Genomic DNA, 20,420 nt, shown 5'->3' on the forward strand with positions numbered 1-20,420 from the left:
ATAGTAAAAGCGGTTTCTGTAGCAGTGTTTTGTTTGTGACAATAAAGAGATATCTACTCTTGACCCTTGATAAAAGATTTGACTTTTCACAAGAAAATAAAAATCAGGATAAAGCAAAAGAGTGTGAAATGTATAGTTAGGACAGATGTTTAGAAGATGTATTTACTTACTAACTCACTCACCTATAATTAGCTCTACCTATGTAATACGTGTTGTGTGAACTGTGTTTTGTACCAGCCCAGGTAGATGCAGGTAGTTTACATCAATTCAGGCTGAGCTTTGACAGTTTAACTGCAACTTTATCACCCCTCTATCTTTCGGAACAAATTCACGTGTGTTGTAATAGCGTTTGTAATAAGAAAACACGAGATATTAATAAAGACTGGGTTTTTCAGTAATTTTCCAAGTGCTTTGCTTTACATGACAAGCCGAGTTTACCTTACAATAGCAGCGACCATTGACAAAACTTCGCCGCTTCTTCTTCAAAATTAGCTTTTTTCTTTTTGTTTCGGAAGTCGACTGATACAAACATGAAAAGACAAACTTACTCTCTGTCTGTGTCCACTTCTGCCTTTTCGAGGTGAAACGGTTCGGCAGCCAAACAACTTTCTGGTTCACAGTCGGAATGTCTTAGTCTTTCTCGTCAAAGCAGGAAGTACTGAATCCATTCCGACTCCAACTCCCATCAAACCACGGGGCAAGACGTCAGTACTAATGTCGACTGGAGTCTGAACGCAAGATGGCGGCATTGCAACGAAGGCTGCAACTGCGGGATTGGGACACAGCTAGTGTGTGCAATTTCACACCACAGATTAAAAATACGTTTTCATTGCTAATTGTGTATTTAAAAAAACTGGAACACAAATAACATTTCAGAAACATTAGCCTATTTTAACACGTTTACAAACATAGGGTAAGGTTGGACAACACAAGGTCAATCTTGTGGAATTAGAATAAATACTACCCAGAGGATAACATCTCTTTGTTACATGTGAATATTTTATTTTAATAAAAGAAAAATACGTTTGGAATATTTATGGTTTACGTTCTGAATCTTTCAGACGACATCATGTCAGATAATTGTAAAACTGTAAAATAAACACACATTTTATAAAACAGTCTCACCTCAAGGTTAATCTAATAGCTGTTTAGGAGCTTTTGATGGTCAAATAAAATCTCTCTTTGCATGATTCTGAGACCTCCTCTATTTAAACTTCAAATGTGCATCATGTTTTGTTTATTTTTCTTTAGAGTAATTTCTGTTTTACTGTGTCTCATCTCCACACATCATGAACACATTGTTTATTAACAAATTACAATGAAAAGTGATATAATAATGCAGTAAATGATAAATGTTGACTGAATATGTAAACCAGATGTTTGGCTGGTTCACGACATTTTGTCTTCACTGTGGAACCAGAAGGAGAAAACAACAGAGGGGGGCTGAGAGAAGGATCGATTCTCATTTACATGAAAATGAGGGTGAGCAGGGCAGACTGAGGTGGAGGAGAGGAGCGAGTGAGGGGGGGATAATGAAAAAGGGTGACAGGAGGCGGGTAACAGGGAATGAGAGATAAAGAAGGAATGAATTGTAGGGAACAGGGGGTTTTAAAAGGGCAAGGAGAAGATGTGAGGCAAAACTGGTAATGGAAACTATGCACATGCACACATTTATATTTATAAGGATACTGGAGACCAAAAGCAATAATGAATCGATCCCACTAACAAGAAGGCCGAGAGTGTTACATATAGAGCCAAAGCCTGATGTGGTTCATTGTTGTTCAAAAACTATTAATAACCCATCAATGAGCCACAGCATTGCACTGACTGTGTTGTGGTGCGTTCAAGTTGTACTGGCAAGTCGGAATATCAGACTGGGAAGACGGAATTTCCGAGTTCCCAGTCTGATATTTCAACTCGAACGCCCCCTGAAGTCATATTCTCAACTCAGAAAGTTGGGAGAACCTCACCAAACCTGACCTCAAAATCCAAGATGGTTGCATCAGCTAAGTGAAAGCTGTAGTAACATAGTGTTTCTTAGCACTTCTGTCTTATTTGTGTCTCATTAAATCATTCATACACACAGTACTGTCCAACTTCTATCTGTGGACATGTTGCTATAGTGTTTGTATGCGCAAGAAATAATGCGTAATGCATTGTTACAATGGTTTTAATCAACTGTTATTGGATCGCAGTCAACTCTGGTGTGACGTTACTCCCATTCCGACTTCCGAGGTAAATGGAACGTACCACAGGGACCGCTGGTATTGAATGCCCCTATAGATAAAACACGATAAAGGCTACATGCAGCTGGTGCCCTTTTTATTTAATTTCGCCCCTGCCCCTAAGACCGCCTGAGTCCGCCACAGTTAAGGACTAACGCATTTTTTCCATTCATGGTAACAATAAGCAAAATATATGACATAATGTCTAATCCTTGAAAGGGCTGTTTTAATGTGGACACACACACACACACACAACATAATATTCTCACAAGCAGCAGCAGTGGGATCAAATGTGCCTCAAATCCTCCCAAGGTGAATGATTCTGGGATGTTTACATCTGTTTTTAGTCATCAATGAGCACAAAGAACAATACCCAAATACCTAGAAAAACAAGTCACTCTTAACCTTTCTTTATAAATGCCACCATGCAACATGGAGGCACACACATTAGGAAGAAGGCCCTTTGATAGCTACAGACAAAACACACTCATAACAGGCGCAGGCACTCCTCTTAATCAACTCTAATGTTCTGTGTGTACATGTGTGAAATTGAGAAAAAGACACTCGATTGGAGCATCCAGAGGTGCTCAGGTCCCTGTTGGCATGGCAACATGCAGAGCAGACCACAGGGGGTGGTTGTAGGGGGAGGGCTGGAGCGGGTGGACTGTTCCATCTCGGTGAAAATAGAAATCAGTGTTAATTCGGAGCATTTAGCTTTATTGGGTGATTGGCCAATTAATGAGAATGAGCCAGCTGTAATCTGCTGGGACTAAAACGAAAGGGAGAAGAGGCAAATTGCCAGAGAGTGCGTCTGTGCGTGTCTGAATGCCTGCAGATGTGTGTCTGCTTGTTGGGGGGTGCATGCAGCTGCCTGTGTGTGAGTGGTAGTAAATATGAGAGTGATAGACTGAGTGAGAGAGCTCTGGTACTTCCTACTATGCTGGGGGATTCATTCATCTTTTTCCATCAAGTCAGCCTCCTGTCTAGAGTGGCAGCAGTAGACACACACACACACACACACACACACACACACACACACACACACACACACACACACACACACACACACACATTAAACTCATGTGCAAACAAACACAATGCAGTCTCAATCAAATAACACTAGGCTTGTATATCCTGCCCCCCACCACACACACAGGGTCTCCCCACAGCTTCTAGATATGTGTACTGAGGTTGTTGAGAAGGAGGTGGTAAGTGTATGAGAGTCCTCTTTGGAAGTGATGAAACATAACGTGCTGTAGAAATATAATTTAATTACAAAGCATTATGATAATACTTCATTTGCATAGCACCTTTCATATAATACATGCAGTAGAAAATGCTTTACAAAAGGGAAAATAGACATAGAAAAGTAGACTAGAGTATATGATATATATAAGATGAGGTCACCATAAAATGCAGTCTCTGTAAAAACAGGGCACCTTTAGGTATTCTAGGACGATCGTCACGCGCGCACACACACACACGCACGAGCGAGCACACGCACACACGCATACATACACATATATACACACACACACACACACACACACACACACACACACACAAACAATTAGTATTGGCAGCATCATCGTCAACATCAACAACAACATTGTTTCCATGGTGAAAGGACGGCCTCCTCGCGGTTTCAAGTCAAACTGCAGCACTCCCCGGAGGAGCCCGCCGACATACTGATGGAGAGCTGCGTCAAGGGAACCAGAAAAAGCCAGAAAGAGGCCGGAATTTAATCGGTGTTGTTTTCAAAATAAAAGCACTAAAACGCTTTAATCTGACTGTAGCCATTTTTCTAAACCACTGTTTCTTTTCTGTGTAGGTTAACTGACTCTACAAGGTAGCTTTTAAATAATGTTTCATATATTTGAGTTTAATGAATTCTCTACAGCTCTTTCTATTCCAGTGGCCACATTAGTCTATTCTGTTTGGCTTTTATGATATTGATATTAAAACATTTTTGGACAAGTCTATGGGAGACTCCACACACATCCTCTGCTCTCGCAGACACATATAACATAACATTATTTTTACAACATAGTATTACACAAATACAGATGAGAAGGCTTGTGAATTAAAGCTGATCAGATATGCAAAAGAAATGTCCATATTAATTAGATTACCCTGCACGAGATGTGCAGTTTAAATGAATCAACATAATGTAATAGGCTTATTCTGCCATTGTCAGGTGCTGACGAAAAGGAAAACAATGCAAAAATTCCCAAAGGTAAACAACCAAATTTAAAATAATACATGAGATACATATCAATGCTACCATTCCCTTCAGAAGGACAAGCTGCATTTCCACAATATAGACTACCCCCAAGCTGGTACTATATGTCGTCTGTTCCAAAAACACAGTCTGACATGACCATTGGTTGAACCATTTGTGTGTTTGGCATTTTGCATTGACGTATATGCTAAAAAAAATCTTTAAAATGGATATAAGACACGGCTCGTGCACTGATTTTTCTTCGTCGTCATTAAAATCCGCCTTTAACCGAGTTATCTGCGTTAAGGTATAGCCTATTAGTCTGAAATGTTTGAGCGGAAGTGGTGTTTTCTCATCCTGTGTAATTTGACAGAGAACGGCATTGCTCCATGGTGTTTTTCTGGGAGGAGTGGGACAGCAGCCGTACAGGGAAAGAAAACAGCAATAAGCAACAACTAAGGGTACAAACCTGGCTGTGTGGGACTTGGACGGAACCAGATAGATGAAGTTAATCGGGAATATCTTTCCTCGACCGTCTTTTAGGTGACCGTGTCGGTCCTCACTTTTAATTACCGAGCAGTATACGGGACTCATGGATAAAAGGAGAGCAGGCGGAGACGACGACATCAAAGGGGCTCCCGGGTCATTAGATAAAGCTATAGCACCGTTCAGACCATTATTTAACACGCAAGAGCCGAGCAGCCTCTCGAAAAAGCAAAGAGCTTTGTAACAAGCCAGTTTTGGTAATTGTCTGGAGCCTCCTGGTCGTCTTTTCAGGGAAAGAAAAGACGTACGTACGCGCGTCAGGCTACTCATAAAAACAACAGTATCTTACTAAAGGCTAATATTTTGTGAACCGACCCCTCCCATGCCAAAGAAGAACCACATTTTCTATAGCCCTAGTTTTGTAGCGTTTTTTCGTTTTCTTCAGATAAGTAAAAGCTAAGGCTGCTACACTTCTGTCTTTTTTTCCTTTGTTACTCAGACCAAGACAAGCAGGCAGCTCCAGCTGAGGCAACACTTGACTCAGTTTTGAGCCCTGTATGTTTTTATGGGAAACTTTTCAACCTCTCGTTTTTCTAAGTGCTGAAAGTTGGAGAAGGAAACCCCTTTTTCTAGCGATCCTCCTCCTCCAATCTCTCCCTCCACAATAAGAGCCACATTGTAGGTATGGAGGACCAGGCCCGCATGATGTTGGGTCATATTGGACTAACTGGACTGTCTCACGAGGATGTGGGTGACCCTGACAACATAAGGAAACATCACAACCTCGGTCAGCCGCAGCAGGACATTGGTGAGATCCTCCAGCAGATCATGGTCATCACAGATGAGAGTCTCGATGAGGCGCAGGCCAGGTAATAACATAAGGCCTAATAGAAGGCACACCATGTTTAAGAGTTGGATTTGGGTCTGCACAGGGGCGAATCATCATCACTGTATCCCCTCAAGCGTGCATGGTCTTACACACTCATCACACTCTGTAATACACTGTAATAACACCCCCCACATCCACAGTACTGCTGGAATTTTTGTGCCCCCTCTCCAGCTGTGCATCACCACCTTTCACCCCACAGGCCTTATCAACAGCACTTAACACAAAGCTGAGCCAGGGGACAGGGCTCCACAGCACTCCATACTAGTGTTGTTACGATGCTGAAGTTTATAACTTTGATACCTTGAAAAATATCTGTATTCGATACTACAGGGAAGAAATGACACAACATTGAGGGCACAACATTTGAGATTTTTATTTAAAGATAAATATGGTTGTGTGTATCAACGAGAGCAGAAAGTGCAGCCTGTGTATTGATACTGCAAATGTTTTTGTATTTTAACCGTTTCAAATATTCAGTATCGATACTTCGATATTTTTATAACACTACTACATGTTAGGGCTTTAAATCACACGGTAACTCATGTTTTATGCATGTTTGTAATCCAGAGGGGTTACAAAAAACGAATATCCGAATCCCAAAATTGAAAATTGAATACCTACCCAATGAACGAATCATTGAAAAGTCTAGTATTCGGGTACAGCCCTGCTTGGACTATCGGGATTTTAATTTTTTCCTTGTTATACACACTGATAGAAGAAAGTATCCTTATTAATATTGTGATAGTTTCAATCATATCGCCCAACTCTTGTAACTCACAGTAGTTGCTCAAAATAGTATCTCAACACAGGCAATACTGCGATACACCATATATACAGTAAAACAGAGGTGTCGCATTATCTGTGCAATTTAAAATGAAGGTATATCCCTTAAGAGAGACAGATAAGTATAGCTTTCATTAGTCCAGCCACAGTTGTGTGTCCGTCATTCATCTAATGCTACGTGTTGTAACTCTAATGAGTTGTGTGACTTTCTCCCTCTCCTGATCTTGTGCTCGGTGTTTCACACTCTCTTTTCGCTTTTACACTTTTTCTGTAAATCATTTTTTACAAAGCAGGAATGAAATCACGTTCTGTGTTTATTCACTGCTTTAAGAATTGCCTTTGTTATAGCAGAGAGTTTTAAAACAAGTCGAGAAAGAACTTCCTATACCAGAGTTTTTAAAAGCAACATGGACGTGTGACAGGAACTACAAATTCAAATAGTATTAAACTGGCAAAACAACTGCCAGAAAACAGCACATTTCAGAATAGATGTTTGCCGGTAGAGAATGAAGTATCCATACCTCGGTAATGTGACAGAAAGTGTCATAATATTGTCAGAGTATCAATATTGTATCGTAGAAAACAGCAGGGCATTATATTGCAATATTGATCATTTGCGCCATCCCTATTGCATGTGGACACAGACTTGTTTGACGTTTTCAAAGTTTCTGCATGATGTGCATTCAATCTCTTCTCTTGTCTTTCTTCCCCGAGGTGAGTAAGTCCAGGTGAATTAAACAACTATGTACTCAGGCCTGTTTTCAGTCAGAGTCTTGAACAGTCTGGTTGCACACTCACTCATCTGAATCCAGTCTGTTCAGCACTGACTTGCAATGTGTCTACATGATCTGTTGTTGATGGATGTCAGTGCCTGTAACAGATAGAATATAAAAAGAACGGTTTGTAATTCACAATCTCTGTCTGTCATTTTCCATAAAAGGAAACATGCTTTAAACTGCCACAGAATGAAGCCCGCCCTCTTCAGTGTCCTGTGTGAGATCAAAGAAAGGACAGGTACGTTGTCCATTTGCTTCCTGCTCTTTTTTATTTTTCAGCCAGTAGAGAAAAAGCTTGCATGCTGATTTTTACTCCTTCATGATTGTAGTTTAGGTTAACCTCACAGTTCACATACATTATTTTGAAGGCTTATAGCATTTTCATCATTTTCGGTAAACATTTAGAATACAGGGATTTACTGCTTAATACGTCATGTTCTGCCACTAGACGTCTGTCAATCAAAACAATAACAAAAGATGGAGTTTGGTGGCCTTGTGAAGTAGCTTGGGAACCATGGGAGTTGTTGTCTTCACTGCCACTGCCGTCTTTGCTGTCAGCTTCTCTTTCAGTGTTCAGCGTTCAGGAAGGTTTTAGCAGGAGCCGAATTATCTGCAGAGGTCTTCTCTTCTCCAAATCAAACGGACCTGGTGATTAAAACCAGTGAAAACACAAAATGAAGCCGTTTCGGGTTAAAAGTCAGTGTTTTTCCTCTGCTGTTCGGCAGACACAGGATGGAGGGTCTGTGAGCTAACCGCTAACCGTTTGCTTAGCTTGTTTCTCTGATAATTTATGATCCAGACGCTCGATGACTAAAATCCTTCATCTGGTTAAAATAAAGCGTTAAACACGTCCAAGCACTAAAAAGTGTATCGTAAGAATGTGGCCTAAAACTGGAAAGAAAGTAAATTTATGACGGATTAAGGCAGACAACCACAGCGTGTGCACAGAGGGGATACAACGCCATTAAAGGAGACCAAATGAAACGGACAGATATCTTTATTAAAATGACAGATTCCTCTAGGTACACAACTCAAGAATATATATAACGTAGGTCCCGTCGTCTTTTAGACATTTTAATGCGGAAAATGTTACATATTATATCTTTAAGGAGAAACGCTTTTGACACATCTGTGACAGAGAGAGCCTTCCCAGCATTCCTTCATCTACTGCTACGTGTTATTAATGTTTTGCCTCATTTTCTTCTTCTCTTGCTCAGTGTGCCACACTCTTGCTCCTTCAGTTTTAGATGTCATTTTTCAAAAAAATGATCCTCTGCTGGATGCTCTCTTGCAGAAGCACTACATCAGGATCATAACAGAGAAATGCATGGGAGCAACAGGATCTTCTTATCTGGCTTAACATTAGAAATGCGTGCCGGCAGCATAACCTGAAGAGTAGCAGGATGGTTGTTACAAAGATTTCATACCTAAATATTAGATCCTGACATTTAATCCCACACCACTGATGCAGCATCACATTTGAATTAAAGGAAGTCATATTAACTTGACTTTTTAGTGGAAAACTTCTTCCACACACAAAGCAGAGAGAAGCATGAGCTCCACAGCAGCTCTTGTTATTACCTCATTTCATTCACTTAGCCTGGAAACGGGAACCCTGAGGTTGGCAGGAGAGATGCAGAGTTTCCAAGGCAACTAGTTGTCTCACCTACTCACTGTCATTCAGCTTCTTCACACTAACAGCCCGGATATACAGAATCAGTCACAAAGTTGCATTTGCACGTCTGGTCATCTTGGTGTTATTGGGCCAACACGGGCAATGCTCTTTGATCTGGGTTTTATGCATTTAAATCAATGCTTAGCTTTGTTATAAAAGTGGAACATTGACTGCTTCCCCTCTCAGCCACACATCTCTCTTTTGTTAATTGTGAAGATGATCAAATGATAAGGCTGGTTTCACTCCGGGGATAGACGCTAATAATCTGAAGCACTGGCCCTACGGACCACCAAATCCCTGTGTTTGGTGGCCAAAGTACATTTTTGGTGGCCTAAATATAAACGTATGTAAAAACAATACAGAAAAGGCAATTTAACAACGATAATTTATCTCTAATATCTATTTTATATAGTTGTGAAAACGTCTCCTGTGTTTATTAAGTTTCTTGCCCAAAACAACATTTTACAAGATTATATTTGAATACATCAAGATAACGTTATAATTGACCTTCGCCCAACACTATTACTGAATAGAAGTTGAACGCATTATAATGTAATGAAACCGCGCTCCGCTAACGTTAGCTTCAGTTCTCCCCTTGACTGGTGACCATAGAAAATGTGTTTGGGACAAACGGAGATCTTCCCCAGGCGTCCAGGTGGCGCTAATGAGCAGTTCCACGTCCATTGCGCCGTTTTCAAACGAGCAACAGTAATAAATAGAAACAGGACGTCTGAAAAAAGTACAACTCCAAATGGTGCAGCGTTGCTCGCGACCCGTTTAAGACATTGACATGACGCTCGCTCGGGTCGCACTCTTTAGGACACGGTAACAACGCAATCTCAAGTGACACCTGATCAAATTTAAACATCTGCAGCAGATATTTGAGTTTTTGAAACGCGTCAGGGTTAATGTCGAAACCCTGTATTCTATATCTTTTGACTGTTAACAAATCCCATGAAAACTTCAAAAGCAGCAATGTTTCAGTGTCAGTGCTTTCTGATTTCCCTTCTCTGCACGTGGAACTCGGCCCCAAGCCCATCTGTTCCTGCTGGAGACATAAATCTTTAAAAAGGAGTGACAAAATTTATAGTTTCATTTTTCAAAAAGGCTCAGTTATTTCCTCAAACAGCTCGGCACTATAGTTAGTGCGACAATTAATACACATTTGGTGCTCTAGTGAGCATTCACAGCAGCATGTAGGTTTGACTTAAAAGACATTTATAGTAAGTAAATTCATTATAATGAAGGAGCACGTCACCCGGTGCAACACTACGGCTCACTGGTGTGTTTTTGGACTACAATGGAGCTATATAGCACAACATATATATACAGATAATACTCGTTAGTAACATTGATTCATTGTTGATTTTGGTTCTTTGTTGACAAAAAAACAGACAAACAAACAACACTATGTTGTATCTCATCCTTTACACATCAGCATATTTACCATCTTCCATACCTAACCTGCAGGGTGAAACATCTGGAGGTAGCCCCTCAATGACATGTCCTACAGTTAGTTACATATAATGATATAACTATTATACAGATAGTTTGGAACCCAGGCTATTTCCCCTTAAGCAATAATCTGATATATATTGCTAAATGTGTTTTAAACCTGTATCTTGATTCACACTCTGCACTTTTAGTGTTGTTTTCTACTTTCCTTTGGTATTGTTGCTCCTTCACACCAATTTGACCAAATCCATTAGGCTCAATAACTTAATACATTTCTTAGAGAAACAACTTTTATCTCTGTGTGGTTTTCTGGGCTTCCAGGCAATCTCCATTTCTAGATCATTGTGGAAGTTTAGGATATTACTCCTCTCTCTCGTTCTGTCTCCCTCTTTCTGCTGTCACTGTCTCTTCCTCTCTGTCCCAAGTTAGAATCATTAAAAATAACTCCTCACATGACAGCGACCGTCTAAAACACTGCTGTTTTTTTGGATATGTGCTCCCTGTACTCTGGATACATCTGCCCACTTCTCCGTTATCCTATATGCCCTTTTTCCCCTCCTTTCCTGATTCCTTCGTCATGCTATTCCCGATACAAGTCTATTTTTATCCTCCATATTTTCTGGGAATTTTTGAGAGGATTACATCGTGCAAAATAAGACAGAGGCAAAGTAAAAAAAACTGAACAAATGACAAGAGCGAGGGAGGGACAGATTGATGGATGAGTTGGAGGGAGAGGCAGTAATGGTTGTGTTTCATGGATTGGCAGACACTTGATAATCTCCAGACCCCGGAGTCCTGTCAGCCGTCACTACAAACAGATTCTCAGTGGGGGACAGTTTGCCACCCACGGCCCCGACTGGGCTCACAAAGCTGGATTTACTCGCTCTGTTCCACGAGGCGTCATGGGCCGCAGCTCATCTCTTTATCCTGCACACTGTGTGTGAGTGTGTGTGTTTGTACACTCAACAGAGTCACTGGGTAGCAATCTGGAAGGCTGGCCCAAACTCTGGACTAATTATGAAGTAATTAACAGTAATGGGACTCGGCCCCCTTTGAATATAGTTGTCTTTGCTTTTCTCTCGTCCACTGTTGGTTCCCGCTTTTACTCTTTTCTTATATACTCAGTTGCCAATTTATAAAAGGTACACACATCTAAAATGATGCAGTCTGATACACAATCCTACCTTTATTACCTTACCTTCATTAAACTTCTAATGTTCAGCTTTTGTTAAAACCATTATAGAGAGGTGTTGAATAAACTCAATGGTCATTTTGTAAATATATTAAGGTACCAATTTTGAGTCTGCCTCTGCCCTCTACTCTGATGTAACTGGTGGACCAAAAAAACACCTCAGTAAACTAAATGTTTATTTTACTGTTACAGTAAATGACATTTCCTTTTTGACCTTGTTGTTTCTCACGTATAGGTTTCTTTCAACCCCCTTTTCACCAACAACAGTTTTCCAGTTTCTCCCTGATTTTCTCGCTTTACGCAGTTTATTTAGAACATTTTCAGATGAAACAAAATGATTTATCAGAGAAAAGAGATGAAAGAAATTCAAATGAGGGGATTATGAGACAGGGAAAGAGGGGTTGGGATGTTGGACGTGTACTCAACGTATAAACGAAGGAAGAAGGGAAAAGGGGGATGCAGATGTTGAGAAGCACTTCTCTGTCAACTGGTAATTATCCCTCTTCTGAGAAACAGGTGGATCTTTTTACAGCCTGTGATCTGTAGCCACAGAAGACACGCACACAGGTGCACCTGCCAGTCAGGCTACACGGGCACATATGACTTTGAGTTGTTGGCTTATTTTGTAATCTGGTTAAAATGGTTAAATGGTCTGTTAGGTACAGTATACTCATATTTGGATGTAATATTACATCCGTATTTCACATATTAACCATATTACGGTGCTGTAACATGGTTTGGGAAATCGCTAGTGTGTCTGATGGATTGGCAAAATTGGAGGCCATCACTGATGTTAATGTTTATAGATGCGTGTGTGTGTCAGATGCTGTTAGCCAGATGCAGAGGCTGTCATTGCCCTCGTTGCGGGATTATGAATGTGATCTCTGGAACTACCTTGTAATTGCCACCTAATTTGCATAGCTGTGCAAATTAACGACCTCTCAAATGAGCCTTAATTTTTCACTGGGTCTTTAGTCGCTCCTTAAGAGCTGGCGTTAATTAACAGCTGTGTGTGTGTGTGTGTGTGTGTGTGTGTGTGTGTGTGTGTGTGTGTGTGTGTGTGGATGCTTGTGTATGTGTGGCTGTTTTTCTTTGGGCATGGGGATGCCAAGAAAAGCTGGCATCACTACCATAGCAACAGCTACTGTTTTTTCTTTATGTGAAACCTCCATCCTGGCAGTGTCTCTGTGCCTGGCCTCTTCTTTTTCTCTCTCACTCCAGTCGCCCAAGTGTAAAGACACCACTTAAGACTTGATCTCCTCACTGCCTCCACCAAACAAAGCTATGACTGTTCTTCTGTCATCCAGTATTTATATTGTCAGCTCTTCCCGGGCTATTGAACAATGGCCTCTCTGAACTTTTCTGAAGTTCAGCTGTGCTGTTTGTGCTGCATTTTTAATTTGATGTGAGAAAACCTAAGTCCTTTGAAGGTTATTGTAATATTTCACTATCATAACCACCTTAAGACCTTAAGCTGTTGCAACATGTTGTCTAGGAAGAGACTGGGCCAAACCAAGTGGCTGGGACAGATTAGAAACTGGGGCTTGTTTCTCGACCGCTTATATTTTTATGGAAATGGAGTCTTCAACCTTGTGTTAGAGGTCATTCTATTGATAGGACAAGTTGGGGAAAATGTGAGGAAGGAGCAAAATGAAAGAATCTGTATATAGTGTGGAATATGTTTTTTGTGGGTCTCATATTGTGAGACACACTTGGAGTTGTACAGAATTTGGTGTATACTGTGTTACAAAAAAGGAATAATATATTCATCGCTCACCAAACTAAAGATTGGGTTTAGAGCATTGACAAGGTTTGTGTGATTTAAACGGTAATGCAATATTTATTCAAACAATCAAAAATAAAATCAGTAAGATACAAAGCTGCTAATTATGTCAAATGTATATGAAGAAATTCAAAGTTGAGATATTGATTGGAAGGAATTGCAATATTTGTAAGCAGCTAAAATGTTTGACTGAATGCCAGCAGGTTGTGCACCTAACGTCTGCCGACGTCATGTAGTCGTTCTAACTCGTGTGCATCCTGTTTTTCTAGTTCTACGAAGCAGAGCCAGAAATTCTGAACATTTCAGTGTTACATAAGCAGGATAGTTATTATTCTACTTCCCCTTTTTGTCAGCTCGTTTCACCCTTAGAAAGTCTCTGAGTTCATTCTATTCTCAACGCTACTTTATTAAAGTAGCTCCACATTTTGAACATATATAGTATTGAACTCTTATTTAGATAGAAGTAGTTGTCAGTCCCTCTTGTGCCGCATATCCAAAAATTGTAATGCTGCAGATCTGCATCTGATGTTTTTGTGACCGTTTCTATGGATCTCCACAGCCCTGAGCATCCGAGGCGCCCAAGAAGAAGACGGTCCAGACCCTCAGATCATGCGACTGGACAACATGCTGTTAGCAGAGGGGGTCGCGGGCCCGGAGAGGGGCGGGGCCTCTGCAGCGGCGGCAGTGGTTGCTGCGGCAGCCGGAGGGTCGCCCGCTGAGGCGAACATAGAACACAGCGAGTACAAAGAGAAGCTCGCTCAGATACGACGGATGTACCACGCTGAGCTGGAGAAATACCAACAGGTGTGATATTTGTTACAGGTTTTACAGTGATAAGATAACAGGAAAAAAACTGCTGTAAAGTTTTTCACAAAAGCTACCACGACACATCATGATAGTAAATATATTTCTCATCATGTCATAGATTTGTCATTTTCTGACAGCTCACCATATGACTGAGCCACTTAGAACTGAGGACAAGAAGTGTTTTCAGACCAGGGTTAGGGGCAGAGGTGCAGTGAGCTGGTGAAACCAGAAGGTTATGTTTAGGCTTAAGTGGGTTTGAACACACACAACACAACATTTGAGTTTGTTTGAATTCTTTCTTTGTCCTTCTCTCTCACCTTCATACCTGTCCTACTCACCCCTCCTCCCACACAGGCCTGCAATGAATTCACCGACCACGTGATGAACCTGCTGAGGGAACAGTCCCGTACGCGGCCCATCTCACCCAAAGAGATCGAGCGAATGGTGGGAATAATCCACCGCAAGTTCAGCACGATCCAGATGCAGTTAAAGCAGAGCACATGTGAAGCAGTCATGATCCTTCGCTCCAGGTTCCTGGATGCCAGGTGGGGTTTTGCACACTTATTTACCTGCCTCCTCTGAACTTTGGTCTTCCAGTGTGCCAGTGACTTACTCATCGTGCTGATGGTTAATTGTTGCAATCTCACTTCTCTGTCAGGCGGAAACGAAGAAACTTCAGCAAGCAGGCGGCAGAGATTTTGAATACATATTTTTACTCCCATCTGGCAAACCCCTACCCCAGTGAGGAGGCCAAGGAGGACCTGGCCAGGAAGTGTTCCATCACTGTTTCTCAGGTCAGGACGTCAAAGACACACCGGGCAAAAAAGGGACTTTGGGAAAAAGAAGAAATTGATTAAGAATACATACTGTATTGTACTTGGACTAGAGTTGGGTTGATTTATGGTTCTGCTGGTCGGGTCTGTTGTACGAGCGTACACCGGTTTGATTTTATGCAAACCGGCTGAACGGGCATTTGTCATATTGACACGTTCTGGCAAATTTAAAAAGGAGCCTACATCAGCAACTTGTGCCGATGGCGTCACTGCGCTAAAGCCAACTTGTATTGCATTAGTAATCAGCAATATGACAACGTGATTAACATGCAGTGATATTATGTTGGTTTATAAATGAACTAACGGAGCCGCTAGTGTCCCGACAGGCAGTGCGCAATTTACTGCCGAGCCGGCCAGCAACATAGAGGTCAAGTTTCAGCAGAAGTGGGAGAGGGGGAAGATGCGCACGGCACATGTAGTGTGGTCGTTTACGAGACAGTTCGTGTGTTATATGGGGTGACGAAACATGGCAGAGTCTAAAAGAAAACGTATACTAATCTGCTCCAATGTTAAGCTTAATATCTAACCGGCCCAACCCTAACTTGGACATGGTTTAGGGTAATGAAGCCAGCTGAATTTCCTGGCTTACTTTTGACTTTGCATTTTCCTCTCAAACTCTCCCAGGTGGCCAACTGGTTTGGAAACAAGAGGATTCGGTATAAAAGGAATGTTGCAAAGTTGCAGGAGGAAGCTAACCGGTATGCTGTGAAGACAGCTGTGGACGCAGCCAGTGTATCTTCACAGGCCAGCCAAGCCAACTCCCCAGCGACACCAAACTCAGGTACACACAAACCTCCTGTTGCCAACATACAATACTCTTCTTCCAATTACCCTCATGTGACTAAAAGATGACTGTGACTTTAACTTCTATCTGTTATTACCTTAGACATAACAATATTGAGGATGAAATAACTTTTGGGAAAGTTAAAGGAAGCACTCTGAGGATCCGCTGATGGTGAGCAATAGTAGATTGCTTACTACTTTTTGACCAAATGTCAAAGGGAGTCTTAATAAATGTTCTGGAGCCCTGAATGTGCAAGAAAAATATTACATTCAATGAAGAAGTGTCGTGATTTAAAAAATAAAAGTACAACGTAGCATATTACAGGAATATTCTACAAATGGAAACAAGGTAGCAGTTAGAATTCATGATCTGAGCTTAAGCCCTCATTAAAGGTGCAGTTCAGATGTTTTGAAGTGGGGTTGTAAGAGGTACTTATCCAGAGTCAGTGTTTAACCAACAGCAGATGGCGGTCGGCATTCCCCCAGTTTGGAGAAACAGACAGTTGTACCAGCCCTGAGCAATCTTCTGCTGTGGACGGGGGCAGCAGCAAAACTTATTTTAGCCACCTACAAAAATCCATTGACAAAAACATAAATTTCCCCTTGCAGAACACAGGAGTCGCTGGTCTACCGCTGCCTCGATCGGTCCGCTTGTTTGTGTTATTGTCTGACTTTGGCCAGTTCGAATTCACCAAAAGTCCCTCAATAGCACAAACAAACAGATCGAGGCAGCGGTAGACCAGTAACTCCTGTTGTAGTATAGCCTTCAGAAAGACGGTCTGATACTTGACTGATGATTTTAGATTTATTGCAAATTTCAAAACCAACGTAAGAGCTGTGTACACAGACACGAAGCCGACATGTGTTAGCTACCTCCCCATGAGCATTAGGGGTGTAAGAAAATATGGAGTATATATTATGCTTTGGGATACTGTGTGCAGGGACTGTGATAAATGCAAATCCCACTGTTCTGATTGGATAAAAAAAGTAAAGATTTCACACAGATTTTATGCATATGCAGTTAATTTCTTTATGCTATGGCAGTTTTCCTACAATTAGCTTAAACAAAATGCAATATATCGCCTTGCAAATACACAGCCCGAACAAGAAGTTCCATAGCTTACACGTGAAGCTAAAGCTAACGCTAACTCACTTAAACAAACAGTTAAGAAAGTTATTACAGTTCAAAAATGAATTCAAGACACAAACCAAATCTCTGCATTACAGTCTAGACCAGCAACTCGCGTGTTTGAAGTAAAAGGACCATCCACTGTAGTGCTGCACTGACAGAAGTAGGTCATTCAACCCCACTTCAAAACAGCCAAACTGCTCCCGAGAGTCAGTCTGCAGACTCCTCTCCAAATCAGGTGTATAGAGTACGAGTCCAGCTGGTGGCACCCTAGTTGACCACCTAACTCATTAACGCATAACCCCCCCCCCCCATCTGGAAGAGCAGTGTGTGCGTTAAAGCATTGACATGTGTGTATGCCAACAGGAGGATACCCAGCCCCGTGTTACACTCCTGACGGGAGGTTATGAGGACCTGCCCGGACAAACTCTCCTCCCTCTCTGTGTCAATGTGAGTAGCTATGGTTACACACTGTTGCTATAGTTACACACTCTCCAATTGAGTAGTCATGGTAACAGCCTTTCCCTGTGTTAGCATGCGGTATGGTGCGACACGTTTCGTAGACACTATTGATGTAGTTCCTTTACATATGCTGCACTGCATCACCAACTGAACCTGAACACCAGTGTTGTTGAGCCTTAAAGGAAACATTCACTCTAAAAGGGAGTAAAATGTCAGCTGTGCAGCTTCCTGTTGGACGGTGTGTTTTTAGCTATTGTTGTGGGGAAAAGGCCAAAATTAGAAAACCATCACAACTTATTTAGAGGTATTTAGTAGCATAATTTGTCAAATATATATATACAGCTGTAAGAAAGGATCAAGCAACACAGTGTTCATTCAGAGACTTAACAAATTGCAAAATGCAGAGAAATTCAGACCGTTTTTCACATTTACATGACAATTCAGAAATCAGGATACTATAGATTTCTGTGAATAATCAGATTATCTAAAGTCCCTTTCACACTTGCAGTGTGTCCCTGAAATGTTCAGGAGCATTTCCTGAAGGGGTCATGTGTGAATGGGAGCAGGGATCGATATTCAGGGAAATCCAAAAAACACTAATTTCCCACCTCAAGACCCCAGAACACTTGCAAGGAACATTGCAGCAACGATCAAGTAAACTGTTACGTCTGTCTGACGGAAGAAGCTGTCACGTGCAGCTAGCGAACCAATCACAAGACTCCGCTGACGTATTTAAATCTGCAACTTGTTTATGGTTTAGCATTTAGCCAATGTTTTTGCGTGCAATTTCACTTGTCTCACAAACACGTTGAATATTAAAAACCTTGGTACCGGACCCCCACACTGCACCCTGGGCTCTGTATGTACAATATCTGCCCACTGTGCCTAATACTAGGTTAAATGCAGAGTCGACATTTCACTGTGTATATGTGTGACGTTAAAAAAAGATTTAAAATCCTACATGTCCATCCATCCAAAATAGCTGTGCGCCCGAACTGTTCCTGAAAAGAACATGGGACTTCTTCCACTGCGTACACTTACAGCCAGCCTTTTTTCTTCTTCTGTTGAGTTTTAAGGCGGTTGGCATTCATAAGTGCTGCATTACTGCCATCTGTTGGACTGTCCCTTTCCATTCCACCATTGCCCCTTGCACGTGTGGGAAGGGGGAGATGTTCCTGAACGTAGTGTAGCATGTGTAAACTTCACATATTGATGTTTTAACAGGGACAGTGCAGCCAACATCATGTACTTACTACTCTGAATGTCTTTTTCTGTAGGGTGATGACGGCTGGCAGGGCAGCGGTGATTCTTCCTCCCCCACCCCCCCCACCCAGAGCACCAAGGAGCAAGCACGACGTCACCTCCAGCTGATGCTCCACCTTCCCTCCCACTCCTGCTCCTCAGACTAATACAACCCAGACTGTAGACTGACCTCCAGCCACGCCACAAACAGAGCATTACCAAAACTCTGCAACTTTTTTCTTTTGTTTTGCTTTGTGATGCTGATCCTTTTCTAACATCATCGTTTTTTTTAACCCCTACACTTAACGAATGTGTTGACACCTCTATATATTTTTTCTTTTTACTATTACTCACACCTTTTCTTTCCTTTTTTTTTCAAAAAGGATAAATAAATAATGAAAAGAACCTTTTTTTAATGTAGTGCTTCACCTACAGTGAATCTTACACTGTATGAAGGTTTAGGGCCTGTATGTGGCCTTGAACCAGATTCGTCATTTTACTTCAAAGAATTAAAATAAGAAAAAAAAGGACAAAAAAAAAGCATGTAATCATTTTTAGATGTCGAACTACAATTTTATTATGTCTTTTTTTTCTTTGAGGTTTTTTTAAGAAAAATGTTGTCACCGAGAAAATGCATTGAAAGAGTAAAACAAAAACATCTAAATGGCAGAAATGACCAAAAATGAATAAAAACATTGTCACTTATTAAAGTTTTCTTTGCTTCAGACAAAAACTGGTTTGAGTTCTATTTATTTGAATGTAAATACACTATTGCTTTCACGTAATGATGTTTCTTAAATGCTTTTGAAGCAACTGATCCAAAGACGCTTTAACCCGGGAAAACAGGTTCAGTGTGTCCAGTTTCAGATCATTCTCAACCAATGAGATCATGTGTGTTTTTATTCCGCTGTGCCCTCTAGTGTTAAACAGTACCACTGCATCTAACTGGCTTCTGGATATTACAATAGATAATAGAAGTGTTTCCCTCTTTTTACTCTAACTTTATTTTTATTTTTTTTAACGATTTAGCATTTAAATTCAATAGTAAATGTCAACAAATATTGATACCTGATAAACATCATGATATTGGTCGTTTATCTGCTGAGGTGGACAATTGTCCACGACTAATCATGAAGTGAGTGCCACACAATGTAACAGCTTGTTAGTACGATAAAATGTCCCTCAATTAGTCAAACATGTAAAAAAAGAAGAAAAAAACATTACTGAAAATGTAATTTACAATACAATATATTCATATTTATGGGCTTGACAGGATGCAATGAACATATAGGATAATAATGTAATGAATATGTCATGATCTTGGTTTCTGTTTCCTGTTTTATTTTGAAATGTTCCCTTCCCCTTGTGTCATGTCTGGTATTACTTCCTGCCCTTGTGTTTTCTGCCTTTCTCCACAGGTGTGTCCTGTTCCTTTCATTAGTTTCCTCCTGTGTATTTGCCTTTCTCTCCCAGCTGTGTCTCGTTCCCTCATTTAGTGTCTGTGTATATATCCCTGTCTGTCTCAGTGTTCTTTGTCTTATTGTGATTCATGTTACCTGCCCGTGTCTGCCCGTATATACCTGTTCGTGTACTGCTCGTCCCCTGATTGGTTTTGTTACTTTGTATTTCTGTATGTTTATTAGCTTTTGTTAATAAAGCTCTCTTTTTGGTTAAAATCA

General features: G+C 41.0%; 2 protein-coding genes across 3 annotated transcripts in view; one reads left to right on the plus strand and one right to left on the minus strand.

Moving 5' to 3' along the window:
- Positions 1 to 685, minus strand: part of mvb12a (multivesicular body subunit 12A) — a 6,922-nt gene extending 6,237 nt beyond the window's left edge. Inside the window, exon 1 of the mRNA XM_029435251.1 lies at positions 549 to 685. The gene's annotated coding sequence lies outside the window, so the exon portion shown is untranslated. The remainder of the gene's footprint in view (positions 1 to 548) is intronic.
- A 4,141-nt stretch (positions 686 to 4,826) lies between these two features.
- LOC115009398 (pre-B-cell leukemia transcription factor 1-like) lies at positions 4,827 to 19,474 on the plus strand. 2 transcript variants are annotated; one of them, XM_029433393.1, is made up of 8 exons: positions 4,827 to 5,801; positions 7,545 to 7,618; positions 14,045 to 14,289; positions 14,647 to 14,837; positions 14,951 to 15,086; positions 15,750 to 15,906; positions 17,404 to 17,487; positions 18,777 to 19,474. In XM_029433393.1, exons 1-7 carry the CDS (start codon positions 5,617 to 5,619, stop codon positions 17,445 to 17,447), a joined length of 1,032 nt encoding a protein of 343 aa, XP_029289253.1. In that variant the 5' UTR covers positions 4,827 to 5,616; the 3' UTR covers positions 17,448 to 17,487; positions 18,777 to 19,474. The 2 variants fall into 2 exon arrangements, with proteins under 2 accessions (XP_029289253.1, XP_029289334.1); XM_029433474.1 differs by lacking the exon at positions 17,404 to 17,487.
- Positions 19,475 to 20,420: the final 946 nt, after the last annotated feature.

The sequence above is a fragment of the Cottoperca gobio genome, chromosome 1 (genome assembly GCF_900634415.1).
Source record: "Cottoperca gobio chromosome 1, fCotGob3.1, whole genome shotgun sequence".
Lineage (NCBI taxonomy): Eukaryota > Metazoa > Chordata > Actinopteri > Perciformes > Bovichtidae > Cottoperca > Cottoperca gobio.

Excerpts from the sequence above, each read along its gene's own strand:
- LOC115009398 (XM_029433393.1), top strand. The coding sequence starts at position 5,617 with ATGGAGGACCAGGCCCGCATGATGTTGGGTCATATTGGACTAACTGGA. Across the intron at positions 7,619-14,044 it reads TGAGATCAAAGAAAGGACAG|CCCTGAGCATCCGAGGCGCC; the intron begins GTACGTTGTCCA and ends GGATCTCCACAG. Across the intron at positions 15,087-15,749 it reads GTTCCATCACTGTTTCTCAG|GTGGCCAACTGGTTTGGAAA; the intron begins GTCAGGACGTCA and ends AAACTCTCCCAG.